The following is a 23,924-nucleotide window of genomic DNA, read 5'->3' as shown; positions in this document are numbered from 1 at the left end:
ATTGGGCATCAATGAGAATAACAACTGCTATGAATTGAAACACTCAAATATCTGAAAACTCCAAGAGTTCAAATGATACTTAAACAAGTAAACAAGAAAACCCTTGTTAGGCACCATTAGAAGATACCTGAGAGCTAATTTTGGTTCTGAAAACTGGTTAAAAAAAAATCAAGTTCTTAATACATCTGTTATGTAAAAACTGTACCTAGTATAAATAAATAGTTGAGGGGAAATTCCCAGTTGATTAATGAAGAGAGAATTTACAGAAAATGTTTGTCAGTGGCTATTAACAGTACAAAAAGGGAGACAACAGGACAGTATGTCTTCTGATGTCAGTTCACAAAATAAAGTACTGTTGCTGCATCCGATCCTGATCAAGCTTCTAGACATAACAGAGAAGACAGAGGAACACGCTAAATGACACTATGGGGTTGCAGTTAGTAAAATGTGGAAACTCTTCAGGAAAAAATGACTTTTATCAACAAATAAACAGCAAGGGGAATAAAGGGAGGGGAAACCTAATAATTAAGAGACTGTAAATAAGCATTAGGAGTCCTGAATTCAAATCAGTCAGTTGTATAAATGGAAGGTGAGGCATAGGATAGTGAAAATTTGAAAAATGATTGGATATTTGATATTAAGGAACTCTAACTTTATTTAGGTGTAATAATATTTTATTATGGTTCTACAAGTCTTTTAGAAATGCTTTTAGAAATACTGAAGTATGTATGCATGTCATATGCCTGGGTTTTTCTTCACAATAATTCAATGGACTGGAGGGAGCAAGATGAAACAGGATGGACCACTGCTGAAGCCAGTATCTTCTCTCTTACAGTAAGCTTTTAATGTCCATGAACTCAATTTTTGCCACCCCAAAATTTCCCCAAACGGATACCATTTAGAGCTACTATATGTAAAATTATCTTTTTGTAGCTCATTAACAGCTCAATACAAATTCTTTATTTAGTTGAATAGCAGTATTCTTTCAAGTTAGTAAAATGAACTAAATTGTATTTTCCCACAGAAAAACACATTATTAGAAATACATGATTTTTAATGAATTGACCATTACAGCTTCATAAAAAGCTAAGCATTGTATCACAAAGAAAGGTTACACCTCATAGGGGTTAGTGCTGGGATTAACAAATGTTAGGACCTATCCATTATTTCTCCTCCACCATGACTTTAGTTCTTTCTGCTCAAATCTCAGGAACTTTCCCATCCAGGAACCTCAACTCATTTGATAAATATTCAGTAAGCTTTTCTTTTTTCTTGGCTGTGTGGCTTGTGGGATCTCAGTTCCCCGACCAGGAATTGTACCTAGGCCATGGCAGTAAAAACCCAGAATCTTAACCACGAGGGAACTCCCTTAGTAACCACTTGCTGAACCCAGACTACATGAGTATTTGGATCAGTGTTCTTGCTCCCAATGACTTCATTCTTACGAGAGAAAATGAAATAAACGTGTAACTATGGGTGGCTGGTATTACCTGTTAAGATCAACATATGTAGCCTTATCTATCACATATGTAACCCAGTCTATCAGAAGCCCTCAGAACAGTGTTTGGCTCGATTATCTAAAATCTTCTCAGGCTACAAGAGCAGGCACGGCTCTTCAGTTTTCTTAAGTTACTTAACCTTGCTGAGTCTCATCTCCAAAATGCCTAACATACATCCTGTACTGAGCACTGTGTCTGGTACTTAGGAGGTGCTGAACTAACTCTAGTATCCCTTCTTTGTCAAATATTTATAATGTTGGATTGAGCACTGCTGCAATCCTGGGTTACCAGCAGGTACTTTCATCTGATAATAAGCACTTCCAACAAACTTTCAAGGCACAGAATTATGTTTTAAAAAGTTTCCTATGTGGCTAGCTATGCCCATCTGCAATCCTTCAGGCCGCCTCCCCATTTTGGCATCTAACAAAGTAGCTTGCCTCTTCTCTCCTCACCCTTGAGTGACACACCCAAGTTCACCCAGAACTGTGTGCTACAATATAGGTCTACAGACTAGCCCCACACTCTCCAAAATTCTCAATTTCCTACCTTTCTTTGTCTTTGTAACTAAGAGGCTGTACTATGCCAACCCTAATGTGAAGAATGAGGTACTAGGACTTCCCTGGCAGTCCAGTGGTTAAGACTTCTTTCACACTTCCAATGCAGGGGACCTGGGTTTGCCCTCTGGTCGGGGAACTAAGATCCCATATGCTGCTCGGCATGGCCCCCCAAATTTTTTTTAATTTTTATATTAAAAAATAAAAGAATGGGATATGAGAACTTTTGAACCATACTTTTTCTTTTGATTCTCTCAGTCCTAGAACAGGCCTCAAGGTACAGGGAGTCTAAAATAAATATCCAGGTATTGTGAAATTGCTGTTGGTTCTTGTGTTGGCAAAGGGCCAAGGGAAAGAAAACATCATTGTAAAACTTCACGGGTCCCTACTTTCTATCTGTCGATGTAGCTATCTTAGCTGATTCTGATTCACAGCTATTAATCATATCTGATTCACAGCTATTAATCACATCACCAAATCAGGTCCTGTTCAAAAGAGCTAGCCCTTTGTCATCAGAAACTTAAGCCAAAAGGGGGGAGGTGGGTCTTGAAAAGGCAGAAATGGTCTTTTGTTTAAATAGGAAACATTAGGACTTGGTGCAGTAAGATTGAGTATCAAAGATTTTAAAAAAGTAGACAAGCTAAAACAAAATGTTTTATTATTAAAATAAAAAAAACTTTGTATAAAAGCGTAACAGATCAAAAGCTCTATTTACATGTATTGATTCAAGGTCCAATTATGCACCAAACACTGAACCGAACCGGCAGAGCTACAGGCTGCAGATGCAAAGCAAAATGCACACACACACACTCTGAGTCTACCTCTACGAAAGGTTTGATTCATGCCGAAACAGGGCCAGGGAGAGACAACACACGACTCTGCCCAGAAACTAAACTGGCAGAGATGGTAAGTTCGCAAACTGGTGACAGTCACCCTTCTCCAAAAAAGGCACTTCTCAGTTATAAAAGTGCTTCAAACCTGAACATGAATCCTCTATGCCTGGCTTATAATTTCAAGAAAGCAAAAACTGCAAAGGATTGTAGCTGAGTTTATGTATCAATTTTCCATGCAAAATAACCAAGAATTTATTTGAAACACCTGATGTTATGAACTGACATAAACTTGGCAAACTCAATTATCCTGAGGTTTTATTCCATGAATTCAAAGATTGGCCTACTCCTGAAGCCTCCCCATCTCAATTTCCTAGGATGGCTTTTCTACAATGATTTCAAGCTTAGTACTGTCCTCGAACCTTCATATTGTGACTATGTGGGCCAGATGCACATGGCAGAGGAAATACAAGCAAAATACATGAAATATTATCCTCAGAAGCCTCCACAGTCATATGCTCTACTTGCCAACAATCACCTAATTTTTCCACACGGTCTTACAACTTTTGTGCCATGATTCTGCTAAAAAGGTTGACAAACACTATATCAGACCCAGTGTTTACATGTGAGCAAGTTACAGGGATAGTCTCTGAAATTGGATAGAGGTAGTTAATACTACTACTGTGTTTCTAAGTGCTTGGTTTTATGCGTGGATTCCAGGGCTATTTTCAACGCCAATTAAATCCAACATGCTTTCATAAAACTTCATTCAAAAAGGATTCCCAAACTAAATGATGGAGGAGAATCACTGGAATATAAGGACGGCATGGGGCAAGGGGTGGGCAGAAAAGCAAAGGAGAAACTGCAGGAGGGCAGAGTACAGCTGGCACTACACTTCTGTGATGCCCAGACACACGTGCACATTTAATGGGAACAACTTGATTTGCCTCTAAGACAGACTGAGCCTCAGAATTCTTAACCCGGGTTTCAATCACATGACAAAACTGAAGACTTTAACAAGGAAGATTTGCGAAGTGGAAGGCAGGTAGTGGATCTTCCAATTATTATCCTTGCATTTCAAACTCCTGTTTTAGACTGAAAGAGAAGAGGGAACACGTCAGGATATGGTTTTTGGCCTAAGAATTCTCTTATGAAAACTCTAATTCCAAAAGACACACGCACTCCAATGCTCATAGAAGCACTATTTACAATAGCCAAGACATAGAAACAACCTAAGTGTCCATTGACAGATGAATGGATAAAGCAGATGTGGTGCATATATACAGTGAAATACTACTCAGTCATAAGAAAGAATGAATGAAATAATGCGATTTGGATGGACCAGTTGGACAGACCTAGAGATTACCATACTAAATTAGACAAAGACGAGTATCATATGATATCACTTATATGTGGAATCAAAAATATGACACAAATAAAAACTTATTTACAAAAAAGAAACAGACTCACAGATCTAGAAAACAAACATGGTTACTAGAGGGGAAGGGAGTTGGGGGGAGGATAAATCAGAAGTTTGGGATTAGCAGTTACAAACTACTATATATAAAATAAATAACCAACAAGGTCCACTGTATAGCACAGGAAACTATAGTCAATGGTTTGTAACAAACTGTAATGGAAAAAATACAAAAAAGAATATATTAACATGTAACTGAATCACTTTGCTGGATACCTGAAACTAATACAACATTGTAAATTAACCATACTTCTATTTTTAAAAAGTTACAAATAATAATCTTCTGAGAGCCTAATTCACTCCTTTAAAAATGTTTCTGTTGAATTGTAACATGCATCTAAGTGCACAGCTTAAATTTTACAGGAGGGCCCACAGGGTCACCACCGCCCAGAGGAAGGTTTGCACTGCTCCCTGACACCCCACGTGCCTCTCCTGCTTTCCATGCGATTGCTATCCTGACCGCCACCTTCTCTTTAGGAAGGTAACAAAAATGAACAGGGGCAGGGTGTTTGGGAGAGAATGGACACACGTATATGTACGGCTTAGTCCCTTCACTGTTCACCTAACACAACCACAACATTGTTAATCAGCTATACCCCAATACAAAATAGAGTTCAAAGTTTGAGGGAAAAAAATACGAAAAGTGCTTAAAATAAGTTTCTCAGATAACTTGAAAAAAAAAAATGTAAGGAAAAAAAAATTAAGATTGGGGTGCAGAAGAGAGAAAAACCAGCCCTACCTTTTCAAGTAAGCATGCACGTTCCCAAAGCCATGGTACTTGGCTAAGTACACGAGCACCCCAGTCGCACATCGCCCATCTCGCTGCCGACAGAAGCTGCAGTTGCAGATCCCGCGACACGGTGGGCAGTGCCAGTTCTGAAGGAGAAGCGTGAAAAGGCACCATTAAGTCAAACCTTACCACCCCTTACTTATCTACTCCTGTTTAACCTCTAAGGTGGGTGTCATCAATTGCATTCAGATCTTTTTTATTACTATTAAAAAAACAAAAACATAATGTGGTTAATGGATCACATTCCCTTGGGAAATCCCACAGAAAAAGTCACACAACCATTACTAGTATGGGGACTACAGAACAGACTTCCCCTGAATGGCCAGGTCCCGAGCACTCCACAAGCGCTCACAATTATCCAGTACCTACACTATGAATTCATCTGCCTTTCAACACCAAGAGCTCAATCTCTTTCTGCCTCTATCAGCTCACAGCTGACCTTGGAGCCTAAAGGACGACCTCTTCAAGGCACTTACTGGGTCAAGCAGAGCATCCTTGACTTCTTCACCATAACGGTTTCGAAGGCAGGGACCACAGAATTGGCCTCGAACACCCCAGCACTCTGGGTTTCTGCAGTTTGTCTTGGTATCGATAGTTTTCTGGCGGCACTGATGACAAGTTGACCCCTGCAAATAAGAAGAAAAACAGAAACACTACTCTTTGTAGAGAAAATCTTAAAAGAATGTCATTCTCTGTGAATCCCCGGGCAGCCTGATGGTTAGGACTCTGTGCTTTTACTGCTGAGGACAAGCCACACAACCAAGAAAAAAAAGAAAGATAAATTTGACTACAAAAAATATTAAAATAAAAAAAAAAGAATGTCCTTTTTTGTGGGTAGTCTGATCTTTTCTCTTTGAATCCTACCTCACATCTATATACACACGTATACGCCAGGCCATGAAGAGTATTGAGCATGGTGATTCCATTCAACTGGCAGATGCAACAGTTAATGGTATCAAAACTATCTCAAGAAAAGATATGCAAAAGAAAGCTTGCCCAAATCTTGTTTGTCTTTAGCACACCACCATATCCTCGGCAGAGAAGGCAACGGCACCCCACTCCAGTACTCTTGCCTGGTGAATCCCATGGTAGGCTGCAGTCCATGGGGTCGCTAGGAGTCCGACACGACTGAACAACTTCACTTTCACTTTTCACTTTCATGCACTGGAGAAGGAAATGACAACCTCCAGTATTCTTGCCTGGGGGATCCCAGGGACGGAGGAGCCTGGTGGGCTGCCGTCTATGGGGGTCGCACAGAGTCAGACATGACTGAAGCGACTTAGCAGCAGCAGCATATTCTCAGCACCTATCTATGTAGGCACACATTAACAGCTACTTATGTTGAATGAAATGAATTTCTAAATTGAGAAAAGACTTAATGCTACTGAAGATTTACCTAAGCAACTACTACTACTGCAACTAACCAGGCTAAATCCCAAGGATGCTACAAAATTCTCTTATCTTACATGAGAAAAATACCCAGGCACACATCCCATGCACTAAAATGTCTCTCACAGACGGGGACATCTACAGACATTATTTAGAGGCTCTGACCAATGAACGGTTATAGATCTTCTCTCGGGAGTTGTTGCAGATGTTCTCCAACTCTTCCTCCGTGATTTCGTCCACCGGGCGAACAACATGGGGAAGGGTCATGGGTCCGGGGCGACGACTTCGGGGCATGTCATCTTCCTGCATAACGAGAATCAAGGAACAGCGTCCTTCCTGGCTCGCTTTCCCAGCTCTGCCTCTTAGATCCTCGCTTTGTCACTCCTTCACAGAGAACTCAACCTGGAAATCAGTCTTGGAACTTATGGAGAAAGGGGATTTACTAAGGATCACAGAACAACATCACTGAAAAATAATTAAGAAAAGCCCAAGAAAACTTTTTAATTCTCTTGCCTGCTACCAACAGCCATCAAAACAAGCTGATGTGACCTTAACCATTGTGGACGGTTTGAGAAGGCCATTTAATACAGACCCTTGGGGACTCCCCTGGTGGTCCAGTGGCTGGGACTCCACATTCCCAATGCAGGGGGCCCAGGTTCAGTCCCTGGTCAGGGAACTAGGTCCCACATGCTGCACCTCAGAGCTTGCCTGCCACAGTCAAATTAATTAATTTTTTAAGTTAAAAATATACATGGATCGTTGGTGTTGAAATTGTATGTGCTCCCATCCTGTGTCCATAATCCCTGGACCCACAGAAGATGGCAAACAGAGGAGCAGACACAGAAGCAGAGAACTCACATTCATGTAGCCGACCATGGACTTCCTCTTCCTCACCAACATGTACTTGTCTTCCTCTTCCTCCTCCTCCTCCTCCTCCTCTGTGGGCAGGGCGCTGAGTGACCCAAGGACCCGGGATCTAGACCTTGTGAGTGGACGAGCTCTCCGCTCAGGGTTTCTCCTGCAGGCAACACCTGGAAATGTGCGCCTCCTGGGGGTCTTTGGACGCTGAAAACACAGAGGATGGACCCACTTACTCCAAAATGACAAGTGGCAGCTTCTTCTGAGGCAGGTTTTCCCATAAGTAAAAGGAATGCTCCACTTGCCATTTCCCTTCGTCCTTTCTGTAATGCATGGGAAATGAGCCCAGAAATAATACAGCCATTGAAATTCAGCTTCTGTAACACCAAGCCCAGTTTCTCTCAAACTCAGGGATGACCTATTTATTCTTGACTTGATAAAGATGTAAGAAAAAAATCTTGTTTTCTTAAAAAAAAAAAACAACCTTTTCTACAATATCTCTTAAGTAGCACAAGCTTAGCTCCTCAGAATACAATCATATATATTAGGCCATGACTTGGTTAAGAAATTGTTTTTTCTTTTTTTCTCATTCTCAGATTTTAAAAAGATAGATTACCGTGCCAGGTAGAAATGTTCCAAGGGCTGGAGTTACAGAAAAAACAACTTGCAATTTTTCTTCCCTATCTCTGAGGGGCTTAGTTTATTTGGGTGGGAGGGAGAGAAATAACCAATCAAAAGGCATTTGAGGAACTACTCTGACAATTCAGTGCTTAAGACTCCATGTTTCCACTGCAGAAGTGTGGGTTCAATCCCTCGTGGGAGAACTAGGATCTCACATGATACGCAGTGTGGCCAAAAAAAAAGGGGGTGATTTGAGCCCTGCAGGTGCTTGGCATGGGGTAGAGGGCCCACACCTGGCCTGGGGTGCAAGGAAGAGATCCCAGAGATCTTTTAGAAGACTTCCTCTATCACCTCTGTCTACAAGATCACACAAAATAACAAAATCAGACTTTAAACTATCACAACACCTCAGACTACCCCAAACACCATTCCACAAACAAATATTTGTACTTACTGAACTGGGGCCCGGCAGGGAACGCCTTCCAGGGAAGGAGCCAGGGAAGCTTTCTAATTCTGACATGAGTTTTGCAAGCTAGAAAAGGAGGAAATTAAACAGAAATTATTGGTTTACAGTAACTGCTGTAAACAAGCAAATGCTAGAAATCACAACAGCACAACTCAGAGTTTGTTTCTCCTGTACATTTCCCAAAACTTTCACAGATTGAAAGAAAAGTTAGAAAAGGGAAAGAAATACATGTTAAATCATACGCGATGACGTTTTCAGAGCTACGTGGAAAATAGTTCTTAGGACACATAAGCAACAAGTGGCTTAGAGAAATGCTGGGAAGGGTCATCAGTTCTGACACCTTCAAAGTCAGATACCTACCATTGCTTTGTTTTGCTTTATATTTAAAGCCCTTTTCTCCAAGAAATTCATGCCACTTTCATCTTCCGAGTCAGAATTGGAATCGGTCACAGAATTCTCTGGGGGTTCAGGAGGCACTGTCCTTTTGTTGGCTGCTCCCCTGGTGCTTCGAGGGGGAAACTTCATGGCCACGCGGAGAGGTCCAGACCGCGTGCATTGACTGCGGGTCCGACAGCCCTCCCGGTTGGCCTGCAGCCTCTGGTCAATGAGAACAAGCGAGGCGTTAATGACTTGCTGACTGTCACAGAGTCTGAAAGAGTGTGACTACACAATGCCTTTGGAACAAAAGACACTTGCAAACACATTTGCATTGAACACTTTAATTGTCAAGTTTAACTGACGGCTCTGAGTAACAAAATCAGGAATTACTAATAAACGCAACAACCTGAGGGCCAATTAACTAGGAGCTTTCCTGGGACACACTGTACTACGCCACAGTCACAGCCTCTAGGACAGTGGTTCTGAGTCATTTTTTAAACTGTGAAAAATCCCAGCTTCTTTTTCCACTTCTTTAAAAAATAGAATCTCTATGTATTTTAAAAGAATTTCCCTAGAGACAAATATATGTTCTCTCATGATGTCCATACTTATGGTAGTATTAAACTATATTAAAGATGTCTCAATGCTCTACTTTTTTAAAAACTGTAGCAAAATATACATAAAATTTACCCCTTTAACCATTTGTTTTAATTTTTATTGGAGTATAGTTAATTTACAATGTTGTTACTCTTCAACCATTCTTAAGTGTACAGTTGAGTGACATTAAATACACTCCGTGTTTTGCAACTATCACCACCATCCATCTCCAGAAATTTTTTAAAACTCTATATTCATTAAACAATTACTCCCCATTCATCTCCCCCAGAACTCCTGGCAAGCATCTTTCTACTTTCTGTCTCTATGAATCTGACTACCCCTCTTGAAATCTCAAGGACAGAAGAGCCTGGCAGGCTACAGGCCATGGGGTCCCAAGAGTCAGACATAACTTAGCAACTAAACATTAACAACTCTCTAATACATTTTGTGTAAGCATAAAATTTTTTAAATTTCAGATTCCAAAAGTAATGTTTGCATCATTTAAAATGTATTAAAGTTGGCCACCGGGGCAAATCAGAATCATGAGATATCACTTCCCACCTACTAGCAGAGCCAAATAAACAAGTATGGCAAGGATGTGGAAAAACCAGAATCTGCAAACACTGGGAGAAGTGTAAAACGGAGCAGCCACTTTGGAACAGTCTGGCAGTTCCTCAAAAGGTTAAACATAGAGACTGTATGACTCAACAATTCTACTCTTAGGTATGTACTCAGGTGTGCATATCCACACAAATATTGCACATGAACGTTCACAGCAGCATCATTCATAATAGCCAAAAGGTGCCAATAACTCAAACATCCATCAACTGATGAATGGATACATAAAAGGTGATAGGGTCTGAATATTTACAGCTGAGTATTATTCAGCAATAAAAAGATACAAAGTAATGGCACATGAAAGAACCTCAAGAACATCATGCTAAGTGAAAGAAGCCAGTCACAAAAGACCACGTATTGTTTGGTTCCATTTATATGAAATGCCTAGAACAGGCAAACCTAGGAGAGAAAATAGATTGGTGGTTGCCAGGAACTGAGGGTGCTGGGAAAGGATGCAAAGTGACTGCTGATGGGAACAGGGTTTCTTTTGGGGGTGATGAAAACATTCTGAAATTGACTGTGGTGATTATTGAAAACAAACTAACAAAAAAGAGAGAAGTGAAAAATACCACCCATAAAATCCCAAAATGGAAGACCCGTTTTTTAACATTTCAACAACCTCATTGCTTTTTATAACCTTTATGTTATTTTTAGTGTGCAGACTGAGAGAACATAAAATGACAAAAAAACTTTCACAAATCCTTAAGCCTTTTAATCGATTGGCATTTTCTCAGTCGCAACAAACAGCATCTACAAAGAACTGAAACACTGCCCAGAAATGATTCAGGCTGTAGACAATGTTTGAGTCATACCCAGATTCACAGAGCAGTGCTGCCAATAACTCCAATACGCACTGATTCAGATCAACATCACCTCTTAAGAGAAAATATTACATTATCATGAAGTTAGGTCATGATAAAATACTCCCTGGCCAAATGTTCTCACTTATGTCAGCGCCGTGCAACTGTGGTCCCAGGCAGTGGACCCGTGTCAGACCACAATGAGCTGAAGAGCATGCACCCGAAACATATTTCCTTTATCGAGAAAGTGTTGCTAAGAGGAAAACATGTGCAGAAGTAAACAGCATGCTCAGATAAGAGTGGGACTGAGGCGCATCCCTGGCAGCAGCATCCTGAGCAGGACAATAGAGGTTAAAGGTAAGACAGCAGGCGTAAGAAAAGCCAACAAAAGAGCAACAGCGGAAGCAAGCAGGGCCCTAATTGTCATTACCTGCACTCAAGCTCCTGCATGCGAGTTATCACAGGCTTTCCAGATGCAGGTATAGATCCACTATGGGAATCAACTTTTACTGAAGTCTCTATGTCAGGCCCTGGGCTGGGCACTTAAATGTGACTGGAGCTCATCTTGAGGACATATCTGCTTCCTCTGATTGGGCTTGATTTCTGTGGCCACAGAAATCTGCACGCTGGCCAATTGTTTCTTACAAGTTTCTAAGATTTTCAGAGACTACAAAAATCCTCAAGCCTTACTATTAGAACTACATTAGCAGAAAACTGCTTTAAGACATGAAGAAAATACTCTTAAAACTTTTCTTAAAAGATCAACGAAACCTTCTGGCATGACTAAAATGAAAATCATATGGAAAAAAGATTTTTAAGCAAGTATGTCATGCCTCTAAATGTATCTTATTGCCTGATATTGGTGAAATTCTCAAACTCACCATTCCATCCTGTATCTCACTCTCTGAGAAACCGCAAAACGATTCATCATCAGAGTCGGCATGAAAAATACTGGCCAGTTCGTTAGTGACATCTGGCCTTGGTTTCTGTAAAAATCCACAATGGTCTAACACATCTTGCACCTCACTTTCTGAAAAGCCGCAGAAAGATTCATTATCAGAGTCCTCATAAAAAACATTTGCCAGTTCTTCACTGATATCTGACCTGAATTTAGGTTTCTGTAAAATAAATAAATAAATGTGGTTGTGCATTTTTTTTTTCTTTTTGAAGAACCAATTTTCCGTAAACCGTGCAGAGAGCAAATCACATTTACAAGTGCACTACAAGAGAATAGCTTTTGTTACAAAGAAAAATGGTTCAGAGGTTTACAAATGATTTCTGAGTTGTTATGGCAAATCATCAGGCATGTTAGGTTAGGCGACATTTCAAAAGGATAGAATAAGTAGCTAATCTACCTCCAACAATTACTACCTAGAACCACAGCAAAAAGTGAAATGAAATTACAGTGCATACTGTATTTTCGTAACAGCTGTATAGAAATGTAGGCAAAAAGCAAGCAGTTTTAATCACGCACAAAGCATTTGGGGCATTTTGAGCACTGCAGACTCCATTCTGTTTATTCTCAGGCAGCACTTACTGTGTTTGCAAAATTATCAGAAGCAAAGCTGTCACAACTGTCATCAGAGGATGACGGGGTTTCCATGGAAATCAACTTCACATATCTGAATTTCTTGAAGTTCTTCTTTGCTCTGCAATCCTTTTGCTGCAAACGGAAATGGCCATACTATTAAATGGGATGCTTGCTGCAGAATCTAAAGAAAGGTATCATTTTTGAGTTGAGTAGGTTCAAACAGCGCAGAGGAGGTATGTCCATTTCTTATACCCTACAAAGAAAAAGGAGGCTTTGCAATTGCTACAAAATTTTCCAAAATCAGGTAAAATCCTAAAAAGAGATCCCTTTGAGGGAACATTGGTATCAATTTATTCAAATACCTGTGGAATTACCCTTTAACCCACCTTAAAAACTCCCAAACTCTTAACATTATACTGAGCTCCCAAGGCATTAAATGCTAAACTGCTAAAATCTGCCCTTAAAAAAAAAAAAGAAAGAAATTAGACTGTACTTCAAAAATACAAAATGGTAGAGTGATTTCTTTCCCTCAGCCAAAATCAAGCTAATGAGGTCTTTCTAAGTAAGCTTTGGGCTCTGTACTGTGATGCTAATTTCTCAAACCTCGAACACTGGGCAGCACCTCTACTTCAAGAGGGCAGGCTTTCAAACAGGCCTTGTGCCAATCAGGAGGGGAACAGTGATTTCTGCACAAGTCTTTACAAATCAAATATATCAACCCAGTGAACAAATGTACAAGAACCAAGTTAAAGGTCAAACAGTCCTCCAAACCCAGGTAGAATGCCCAATTCCACTTCAGGGCTCTATTAGGCTGGCCACTCAGCTCTTTCTGTAGTTCCATTGCTACACAAGTCTTGAGTTTTTATAAGCCCTTTTATTAGACACATATGACCTATGGATATGAAAATGCTTCTTTCCTTCATAAACAATGAATTGCCTGGCACCAATCATCAGAATATGCAACTGACATCTACTTCATGTAAAAAAGATAGTAGTTTCTACCATTTCTTCATATTTCATAAGAGATTTCCTAAATGTTGTGCAGTCGCTAAGTCGTGTCCAACTCTTTGCAACCCCATCAAATGCAGCACTCCAGGCTTCCCTGTTCTTCACTACCTCCCAGAGTTTTGCTCAAACTCATCATGTCCATTGAGTCAGTGATGTAATCTGTCTCATCCTCTACCGCGCCCTTCTCCTCCTCTAGCCTGGAATCTTTCCCACAATCAGTCTTTTCCAGTGAGTTGGCTCTGCACCAGGTGGCCAAAGTACTGGAGCTTCACTATCAGTCTTTCCAATGAATATTCATTACTGTTGTATTACTTCCTATATTTTTAATATCTGAAATATGGCCATGGAGTAACATTAGTGACTCCATACACTGAAAAGTTTAAGAAGGCAAGTTCTGCTACGGGTCCCACAAAATAATGCCAAGACGTGAGGTGTAGGGGGAATATCTTTCTGATCTTTCTACACCTAACGTTACACATTTCTCTTGCAAATAAAATTATTTTCATGATGGTGGAACCCAACCACCCAGTCAGTGCTTCTCAACAGACTCCATTCAATCATCTTAGGAAGTTTTAGTCTTGTCCTTTTAAAAATCATGAAAATGTGGTAATAGGTAGAGGTACTACCTATTAACGGAGGTCTCAGAAACTCCCTATTTTCCAGATGAACAAATTAAAGGTACCAGGTATGTGAAATAAAATTGCCCAAGATCACAGGGCTGGAAGGAATCCGCAGTCTCCTAAAACAGCTGTGCTCCTCACACTGCTGCAGGAATTATCACCATTTCTGGTGGAGCTGCGGGTGGGGGTTCAATCCCTGGGGCAAAAAGATCCCCTAGAGGAGGGCGTGGCAACCCACTCCAGTATTCTTGCCTGGAGAATCCATGGACAGAGGAGCCTGGTGGGCTACAGTCCATAGGGTCGCAAAGAGACGGACAGGACTGAAGCGACTTAGCAGGCACGCCCGCCAGCAATCATCAATCTACCTGCCTGCAGTCAGAGGCACAAGACCGCCTCAAGGGAAGTATTCTATTGGAAGCTCTCAGGGAAATACTTGCTGGGCGTTAACAAGTCAGCGCATGCGAAGTTAGTTAACAGGCAAATGTATGCTTGGAGAATAAGACAGAAAGAAGCAATACAAATGGTCATGGATTTTCCTGGCAGGTAGGTAATAACAAATGCCATTCAACAGATTTTTTTTTTTTTTGTGCCAGGCACTAAGCAATTCCTTGCAACAAAGGTGGAAACTGAGGCGTAGAGTGGTGAAACAGATTATTCAAGTCCCATGATGGCTCAAATTTGAACCCAGGGATGTCAGATTCCAGGTCCTGCTACATGTGGTTTTCTTCATCCTGAAAGCCAATGCCAAGGTCCATTCGGGAAGAGGTATCTCTGAAACTACGCCCCCAACACGCCCTCTCCAACCCACTCCCGGAGTACCCCAGCCCCTCACGTGGGCCCCTTACCCCTGCTATTTATTTTAAGCTTGTCATTTTCTTCCTCTTCACCCAACCCCCCACCCTCTAACCTCTCCTGGGGCAGACCCTCCGTTCCGGTTTCCGTTAGCGTAAACAGTAACGTTCCATGTTCCATTCAGGGCTCCGTCCTGTTGCTGCAAGAAAGGCTGGGGGTGGGGAAGGGAATGGGAAACGAGCAAATGGTCGGCAAACCGATAAGACCACCATTGCACTAATCACCTCCTGTGACCGTAAGTGCCCCCTCAAGTGTGCGCAACCCAAGTTTAAAGAGAGCGGTTTTCAAGACCTTTAAACTCCCAACCCATCAACTCTCAGCAGTTAGATGCGCCTGCCAGCACGGCCAAGAGGAAAATAAGCAGGAAGCTAGCGCAAGGGTCCCAAGTGCGCCCGGGAGAATGCGTTACTAGACATTCATCCTCCCCGGGCTGTGCCTGGGAAAGGTCCGGGAGGCTGCAGGGCAGCACCCTACTCCACGTCCCGCTCCCCTCCGCGCCCCGCGGGCAGAGTTCGGACCAGCAGACACAATGGGGGACCGGTCCGCCCCTGCTGCCCGCAGCACACGTGTGCCTCGGACGCACGTGGCCTTGAGCTCCTCCAGGCTGCCAAGCATCCTGCAAACCTCACAACTCTCTGACCGCCCGCGCGCCGGGTGTCACGCCCGCTGGACACAGTCCCTAGTCTCTAAAATACCCCCAAGTGCACAAAATCTGGGGCTTGCCTAAACGGGTGCCGCCCAGGACTGCCACCCGTTGATAAGGGCACTCCGCCGGCGCAGTTGGAGGGGGTCAGCCCGCCCCCAGCACCCACCGCGCCCATCCCTCGCCTTAGCCCGTCCAGCCTCACCCGCGCGCGGCGAGCGTCCATGCTGGCGGCCGGCGCTGGAGCGGGGAGAGCTGAGCAACCGCGCGCGCCGCCGTCCCACAGCGCAGGAGCCGGAGCCCTAGCCGCGCGGGCCGGCGGGCGGGGTGTGCAGAGCTGGGGCCGGAGGGGCGGGGCGCGGCCGACTTTCCCGCGTTGCAGCGCAGGTCCTGCCAGCTTTGGTAACGGCCCACCCGCGCAAGACCCACTCGGCCCCGAGAAAAAAGCAGCCCTTCCAGATACGCTAAAGTCCAGTAATAGTCTTGCAGTCCCCTAAGATCCGCCTTGGAAAAGTACTGCCTTGGAAGCTCCGGGACCTCTCTCTTTACATAGCTGCAGGGTCCCTAGAGAATGGCGCGAAAATGGGTCGTATTGCCCCGGGGATAGCAGCCTAATTTGCATGAATTCTGGGGCTGGGAGGGGAAAGCGGGAGACAGTGGGTAATGGAGAGCGGTGCCAGCCTCCGCGCTTAGCACTTTCCCTGAGGCGTGCGGTTTACCTTATTTAAAATAAAAATCAAAGACTGGAGCATGAACTCCCAACAGCCCAGGCACTGTCCCGCGATATAGCTAGCACCTCTTATCTGGTAACCATAACATTATCTAATGTAATAAAATGAGCTAAATCCCTTATCGTTCTTTCCAGAAAGCTCGGGAAGTTCTTTTACATAAGACTTGTGATTTTTAAATAAGAAAGGTCTGATGTTAGTTAAGACTTAACTATGGGATAATAAAATCTAGAGATTATAGAAGAATAGAAGCTAAAGACTGTAATAATGTGATTTGGGGCTCCTTTTTTCTGTCAAAATTTGTAATCACTTAAGTCAGAAAGAACGTGAGATTTTTCATTGCCCCTTGAATCGAACCTGACATTACGACGAGATCAAGTGTGAAGCTTTAAAACAAATGTTTGTAGAGAGTAGGAAAAAAAGTTGCTTTTAGAAGAAAAAGTTAAATAAATTGGATTGCTTTAAAAGACGCTAATTATAATCTTACATTTTAAAACAAATGCTTGAAATGAAACATCAGTTTTCTCCTTCCCACTTCTCTTGGGAATACTTCTTTGCAGGAAGAGAATGCCTGAACATACTGCTTCCTCTCTGGGTGTACTGAAGACAAAAACTTGTGAACAAGCGACGCAAGAGAATGTGGATTGGAAAAATTGGAGGGGACTTGGTCGGAGTCTTCCAGCCTTTCTAATACCCGCCGGCTCCATGGTCACTCTGCCACAGTGCCAGGGACAAAGAACTCCCCGTCTGGAAGGTAGGCGCCAAGAGAGGTTGTTGGTCTGTCCTTCGAAATTCCTTGGCAGTAGTGGGCCCTCAATAAATATTTGTTGAGTAAATAAATGACTGCATGAATGATGAATGAACTAAAATTGTCCTTAGTGCTGTGTCCTTGGAAATGCAATCTGTGCCACTAAAATCAAACATATGAGAATTTGAAATTGCTAAACTAAGGAAGGGAAAGATTAAGTCACTTTGCCTACTGGTTCTGATAAGGAGGGCTTTCCTTGTGGCTTGGTTGGTAAAGGATCCGCTTAGTCCTCTGGGGGCACTCTAATATAGTTTACGTTATTTTTTTAGGTTAAGATCACTGGGCTATTCTTTTTAGTAATAGGAAAATGCAAATTAAAACAGATAGTTTCACTCAGACTGGCAAAAAAATTTAAAGCCTGTTAAGACCATGTAAGGATATGAGGAAATCCCTGCAAGGATGTTATTAGAGTAAATGTTTCACTTTGGAGAGCAATTCAGGAATGTTCAGCAAAACCACTTACAGGTATATACTCTAAAACAAAGTTTTTCACACTGTGAGTTAGAACCCATTGGCAAATTTTGAAATCAATTTAGTGGGTTGCAACTAGCATATTTTCTTTCTTTCTGAAATAGAATTTTAAAAATAAGAGTAGTGTGTTGTTTCCTGAAACTCTTGCGCCTGTCTGTGTGTATGCTGTATAAAATGTGTACTTCTTACTGTGCTTCACCATCAAAAAGTTTCCAAGACACTGTCCAGGAGAAGGTGCATTGAGGCTTGTACTGGTGCTCTCTTGTTTGTTCAGCTGAGGCTTGCCAACATCTGTAACACTAGGCACTATTCTGAGAACTAGGACATAAAGCCCAGGGAGTTTACATTCTAGTGGAGGAGCAGAAGTAAGAGTAAGATAATTCCAGATGTGATCACTTCTGAGAAGAAGCTGTTAGTTGCTTAGTGGTGCCCGACTCTTTGTGACCTCATGGACTATAGCCCACCAGGTTCCTCTGTCCATGGAATTCTCCAGGCAAACATACTGGAGTGGGTTGCCATTTCCTCCTCCAGGGGAATCTTCCCAACCCAGGGATCGAACCCAAGTCTTCTGCATTGCTGGCAGATTCATTACTGTCTGAGCCATCAGGGAAGCAAAAAGCAGAATAAAGGGATAGGAAATAAAAGAGGTACCAATTCAGATAATAGAAACAGGAAAGGAGGTGTTATCTGATCAAAAACCCAAATAAAGACAAGGGAGGGGAACTTCAGTGGCTGAGACTCCACGCTTGCAAAGCAGAGGACCCGGATCCGATCCCTGGTCAGGGAACTAGATCACACAAACCACAACTAAAGATCCCATATGCCACAACTTAGACTTGGTGCAGCCAAATAAACAAATACATTAAAAAAAAAAATAGGAATCCATAGGAAGATGAAGGAAGTGCTGGCATAAGACAGAGTGAACAGCTAGTTAAAAGGCTCTAAGGCAGTGAATAGAAGCTTAGTAGCAGACCATATGGAGAAGGCAATGACACCCAGCTCTTGCCTGGAAAATCCCATGGATGGAGGAGCCTGGTGGGCTGCAGTCCATGGGGTCGCTAAGAGTCAGACACGACTGAGCAACTTCACTTTCACTTTTCACTTTCATGCATTGAAGAAGGAAATGGCAACCCGCTCCAGTGTTCTTGTCTGGAGAATCCCAGGGACGGGGGAGCCTGATGGGCTACCGTCTATGGGGTTGCACAGATTCGGACACGACTGAAGCGACTTAGCAGCAGCAGCAGCAGCAGACCATACTGGACTACAGAAAGCTAGAGAAAGAGAGAGCATGGGAGAGATCACATGGAGGCTCCCTGGCCATGGAAGAAGCTTGAACTTTATATCAGGTATGAGAGGAAGGATTCTGATGAAGAAAAGACCCAATCAGACTCCATGAGCTGCATGAACTATAAACTAAATGGGGATGGGGGAGCAAGAGTGAGACACTTAGGAGCCCCTAAAGGAGAAAATGATGTTTTGGACTAGGGTGATTCTGGGATGAGGGAGAAGTGGTCAGATTTTAAGATACATCATTTTGAAGGCAGAGCTAACTGGACCAGAGGAATGGATTGTTCATTCATAGTAGTGTTGTGTATCATAGTAAGATATGGCAAACAGTCTAAATGGCCCTCAGAAAGGAAATGGAGACAGGAACAGTGGTATAGTCATACAACAGAATTTGAACAGTGTTCAAAGGAATGGCATAGCTTACGTGCATCAGTGTAGGTAAATCTTAATGTTGAACGGAAAAGCAAATTGCCAACATTTTGGTAAAGCATACCCCTTATGCAAATTTTTAAAAACACAAAACATACATAAACTGTGAAAGTATATAAAGACATGAGCAATTAGAATAGGATAGAGGCTAACTAAGGAGGGAAAGATGGAGGACACAGGGGAGGATGAGGTTTTCCACTCTATCACTAATGCTTTCTTTAAAAATAAACAGTATGGGGACTTCCCAGGTGATCCAGTGGCTAAGACTCTGTGTGCTCAGTGTAGGAGGTCAGGGGTTCAATCCCTGGTCAGGAAGCTATTCCACGTGCCACAAGTAAAGATCCCATGTGCCACAACTAAGACCTGGTAAAGCCAAATAAATAAACATTAAAAAAAGAAATAATAAAGGGTACAAAGAAAAAATGGCAAAGTGTTCAATGTGAGTAGTAGATACATGAGTGTATTATAATTTCACTTTTTGTGGGCTTTTTTGTGTCTGAAACATTTTACGATAAAAATTTTTTTTTAATTTTGAAACAGTTGTCCTGTCAAGACATATATTGTAGTGTTAAATATGCAGTCCTGGGATTTCCTTGAATGGTCCAGCGGTTAAGAATCCACCTTCCAAGGCAGGGGACCTGGGGGAGGGGTGGTTTTGACCCCTTGTAGGGTAGGGGGAACAAAGATCCTACATGCCACAGGGCAACTAAGCCCATGCACCACAACTAGAGAAGCCTGCCCACAGCAAAGACCCAACACAGCCCCCCGCCCCCAAAAATATATATATACACACATATGCAGTTCCATACAGGGTCCTATAAAGACCCAACACAGCACCCCCCAAAATATATATATATATATATACACACACACACACACACGCAGTTCCATACAGGGTCCTATAAAAGGGAATGCCAGTTAGTCTTGTAATTTTAGCTATTTCATAAAGGTTTTAAGTCACTATGTTAATCATATACTGGTAAAATGTTCATTTTGAAAGAAAGACGCAAATGAGTAAGAATGGAAATTCAATGAGCAGAGATGACGAGGCCACCGGCCAGAGCAACAGGTAGCAGGCACATAGCTGACGTTGCGTAAGCACATACCTGACATATACAGACAGTATCTGATCCAAGGGTTGTAAATACAGCAGGGCCTCAGTAACTGCTTATTACCAACTAGAATGATTGTGGGAGGAATTTTAAATCTGTAAAACATTCTAAAATACCAATCTCCTGTAACAGAGCTTTGAACCCCTCAGGCTATTATGAACTTTCAGGATGGTTGTATGCCGTCTCATCGCTTTCATTCACTTTGCACAAAGAATTTCATTTCCTATTAAGTTTGGTACTTGTCCCTGAGGATCTGAGCACTCAGCACCTGTAGAATAACAAGGTGAATTAAGTCAATCTCAACCTTGAGATGCTTGGTTTTAGGACAAAGAGTGCAAAAATTAATAATAAGAGGTATCCCTTTTAGATGGATTTCAGAACAAAGCTAATGTCCCAGTCGGTGTGCTGCTCTGGTCCCACCCACCTTTCCTTCTTTCTAGCAAGGTAACTTGAACCCAAGCTGCTCTATAAATGAGAAACCCTCAATAGCCACCACACACGTGGGGACAAAGGGCTGGGAGAGTTGTCACTGTGTTCGTGGATATAGACAGGTTGCACTGTGTCAGGTGACAAATCTCTATTTTAAATAACCCCCTAATTATTGATTTACTTGCCCAGTGCCTGCTTTCAGGATGCACAAAGGCAAGAAATCAAAAAGCTCTAAAGTTACCCTTCTGTTGCCAGAAGTCCCTCTGCATGAGGGCCCAGCCCATGACCACCCTGGCTCAGTCAAATTCACAAATCCTACGCCTCCAAACCGTATTGGTATGTTTGTTTTTAATCATATGTCAACACCATTTTAAGTAGGTCAGTTTACTGACCTCTGATGCCTGGTGCGAGAATGGAAGATGGAAATGTGAATGCAAATCTCGCCATTTTTCACAAGAGGAAATATTTGGTTTTTCATGGATAAGCATTATCTATTGTGAAATACTTGATTGCTAATGTTAAGGCACCATTAAACACTGAATGAGATAAAGTCAAGTTTTAATTACTGAATCAGTCAGTTTCAACATTACAGAAGCTGAATTATAACTATAACTCTGCCTACAATTTTATGATCCATACTCGATTCTAACTTGTTCTCCTTCCAGAACTTTTAAAAAATTTTGTACTTAGCAAGGTTTCTTTTTGTTTTTACTCAAGAGTTTTTGGTTTGTTTTTAATTTGATCATCCCACCACCACCACTGGGGGGCTTCCCTGTTGCTCAGATGGTAAGGAACATGCATGCAGTGTGATACCAGGGTTGGATTCCCGGGTTGGGAAGATCCCTTGGAGAAAGGAGTGGCTACCTACTCCAGTGTTCTTGCCTGGAGAATTCAATGGACAAAGGAGCCTCGTGGGCTACAGTCCATTGGGTTGCAAAGAGTCAGACACAACTGAGCGACTAACACTTTAGCACTTTCTCACCACCGGAAACAACTAGGGAGTACCCAAAAAAAAGGCGTGAAAAGTTTCTTTTCTCTGTTCGCTGCATAGACAGCTTATTGTAAACTGTCCTACTTGTGAATTTTCCAGGGCATTGATTTCTTCTTCATATCGGTTCCTCTTAAGCAACTCTGTGCAAAGAGAATTGTAGAGAGAGGAAGTTTGACTATTAGCTAAAAGGAGACTTGAGGATTGACTATAGATTGGTTAAAAGCTCAAGATACTGGTCAGGACTCTAGGGAAGAGCCTAATCTGCACATTAATCTATACAACTCAAAACCAGTCCACCAGCAGACCTCAAAAAGTTAAACATAGAATTACCACATGATCCATCGATTCCATTCCTAGGTATACACCCAAACACTTGAAGCAGGAACTCAAAGATAAACTTGTACTCCCATGCTTGCAGCAGTGTTATTAACAATAGCCAGAAGGTGTTAAGCACACAAATGTCCATCAACAGATGAATGGATAGAAAAAAAATGTGGTATTTACATACAATGGAATGTTAATTAGCCTTAAAACGAATGAAATTCTGTTACATAGATGAACCTAAAAAGCACTGTGTTAATTGAAATAAGCCAGACACACAAAAGGACAAATATAAAGTATGTAGAATAGAAAAATTCAGAAAGTATAATAGAGGTTACCAGGGACTGAACGGAAGGAGGGAAATGACTCCTTAACACATACAGAGTTTCTGTTTGGGACAATGAAAAAGTTCTGGAAATGGATAGTGCTAATGGCTGCACAACGTTTTCAGTGTACCTGGTGGCCCAGAGGTTAAAGCATCTGCCCGAAATGCAGGAGACCCAGGTTCAATCCCTGGGTCGGGAAGATCCCCTGGAGAAGGAAATGGCAACCCACTCCAGTATTCTTGCCTGGAGAATCCCATGGACGGAGGAGCCTGGTGGGCTACAGTCCATGGGGTCGCAAAGAGTCGGACACGACTAAACGAGTGACTCAATGCCACTGAATTGCACACTTTCAAATGATTAAAATGATAAATTTCAAGTACATATGACCACATTTAAAAAAAATAACGACAACAGACAGCTCACCAAAAATCTGGATTCCATAAGGACTCATGGGGTCAGGTTAAAGGTGTTGGAAGTGAGGAGGAAAACCACATTCCCACCCTATCCTCTCCCAGATTTCTAGAGAAGAAATTACTGTGGAAAATGTGAGGGAACTATTAATAGTCCAAAAGTCATTGTAGTTCACAGTTCTTTTTTGCTGTAATATTAATAGATTCGTTTGGGGGAAATTCCCAGGTGGTTCAGTTGTTAGGACTCAGCTAACACTGCACGGGGCACAGGTTCCATTCTTGGTTGGGGAATTAAGATCCTACAGCGCGTGTGACAGGGAAAAAGAGTTGCCATTTTTTTAAATAAAAATAATTTTCATGATCATGACTCATCCGTAACTCACAGACACGTCCTCTCTCCATGGGCCACCAGGAGGAAACAAGGAAAAAACAGTCAGCATTGTCCGTCTGGCTCAGGTGTACAGAGATCCAGCCTTGGGAGAACCAGCATGACCTTGATGAGCGTCACTTAGTGCGAAAGGAAATGACTGACAGATACTCAAGCCAGGCTGGGAATCTCCTGGACCACTTAGATTTTTGGTTCAAAGAGACATTTGGGAGTGGGACACATTAATTCCACTTAATGGTCTTTAAACAGGCTGATGAAACTTGTGCCTCCTGAGGGTGTAACTCAGAATGGACTGTTCCCTTTAACGTTTAATGAAAGAATTTTCTAAAGGGAGGAAGGGGTGTCTTTTCCTGTTTCCACAAGACCAGCATCTGCAACTACAAGTGCCATCAAACATCCACATTAATGACTAAGGGGATGATGAGGTGGTGTTAGGAGAACTAGGAAGGAGCTTTGCTACATAGGACTACCAGGCAATGCAGCAGAAAACAGGTACCAACAGGTGCAATATAGATGATTTAACAGCAACCACAGGAACCCACTGGGCTAGAATTTGGAAAGGCCTAAGGAGTTTAGGCGGAGAAGGTGATAGCATCCCACTCCAGTACTCTTGCCTGGAAAATCCCATGGACGGAGGAGCCTGGTGGGCTGCAGTCCATGGGGTCGCTAAGAGTCGGACACGACTGGGCGACT

At 42.3% G+C, this 23,924-nt stretch overlaps 1 protein-coding gene and 1 long non-coding RNA gene across 11 annotated transcripts in view; one reads left to right on the top strand and one right to left on the bottom strand.

The window, feature by feature from the left end:
• Positions 1–2,694: 2,694 nt before the first annotated feature.
• Positions 2,695–23,924, bottom strand: part of CDCA7 (cell division cycle associated 7) — a 37,037-nt gene continuing 15,807 nt past the window's right edge. For 2 of the 10 annotated variants that reach the window (XM_086358690.1, XM_086358673.1), the window contains exons 2-10: positions 12,415–12,540; positions 11,759–11,995; positions 8,845–9,081; positions 8,473–8,550; positions 7,398–7,604; positions 6,705–6,842; positions 5,627–5,776; positions 5,100–5,236; positions 2,695–3,978 (exon numbers count right to left, since the gene is read on the bottom strand). In XM_086358690.1, the coding sequence (XP_086214816.1) occupies positions 3,948–3,978; positions 5,100–5,236; positions 5,627–5,776; positions 6,705–6,842; positions 7,398–7,604; positions 8,473–8,550; positions 8,845–9,081; positions 11,759–11,995; positions 12,415–12,480 (1,281 nt within the window). In that variant the 5' untranslated portion in view covers positions 12,481–12,540 and the 3' untranslated portion in view covers positions 2,695–3,947. Of the gene's footprint in view, positions 3,979–5,099; positions 5,237–5,626; positions 5,777–6,704; positions 6,843–7,397; positions 7,605–8,472; positions 8,551–8,844; positions 9,082–11,758; positions 11,996–12,414; positions 12,541–14,943; positions 15,040–15,736; positions 15,881–23,924 lie in introns of those variants that run through there. The other 8 variants (XM_086358723.1, XM_086358710.1, XM_086358663.1 and 5 more) reach the window with 7 other exon arrangements.
• Positions 15,909–18,413, top strand: LOC147378565 (uncharacterized). The gene is made up of 2 exons (XR_015147865.1): positions 15,909–16,337; positions 16,820–18,413. It is a non-coding gene; the product is annotated as an uncharacterized LOC147378565 (long non-coding RNA).

Source organism: Bos grunniens, chromosome 2, assembly GCF_055505025.1.
Source record: "Bos grunniens cultivar Pamir isolate PY7600 chromosome 2, Bosgru_T2T1.0, whole genome shotgun sequence".
NCBI classification, from domain to species: domain Eukaryota; kingdom Metazoa; phylum Chordata; class Mammalia; order Artiodactyla; family Bovidae; genus Bos; species Bos grunniens.
Note: the sequence above shows the minus strand (reverse complement) of the source record. Positions and strands in the feature narration are given on the sequence as shown.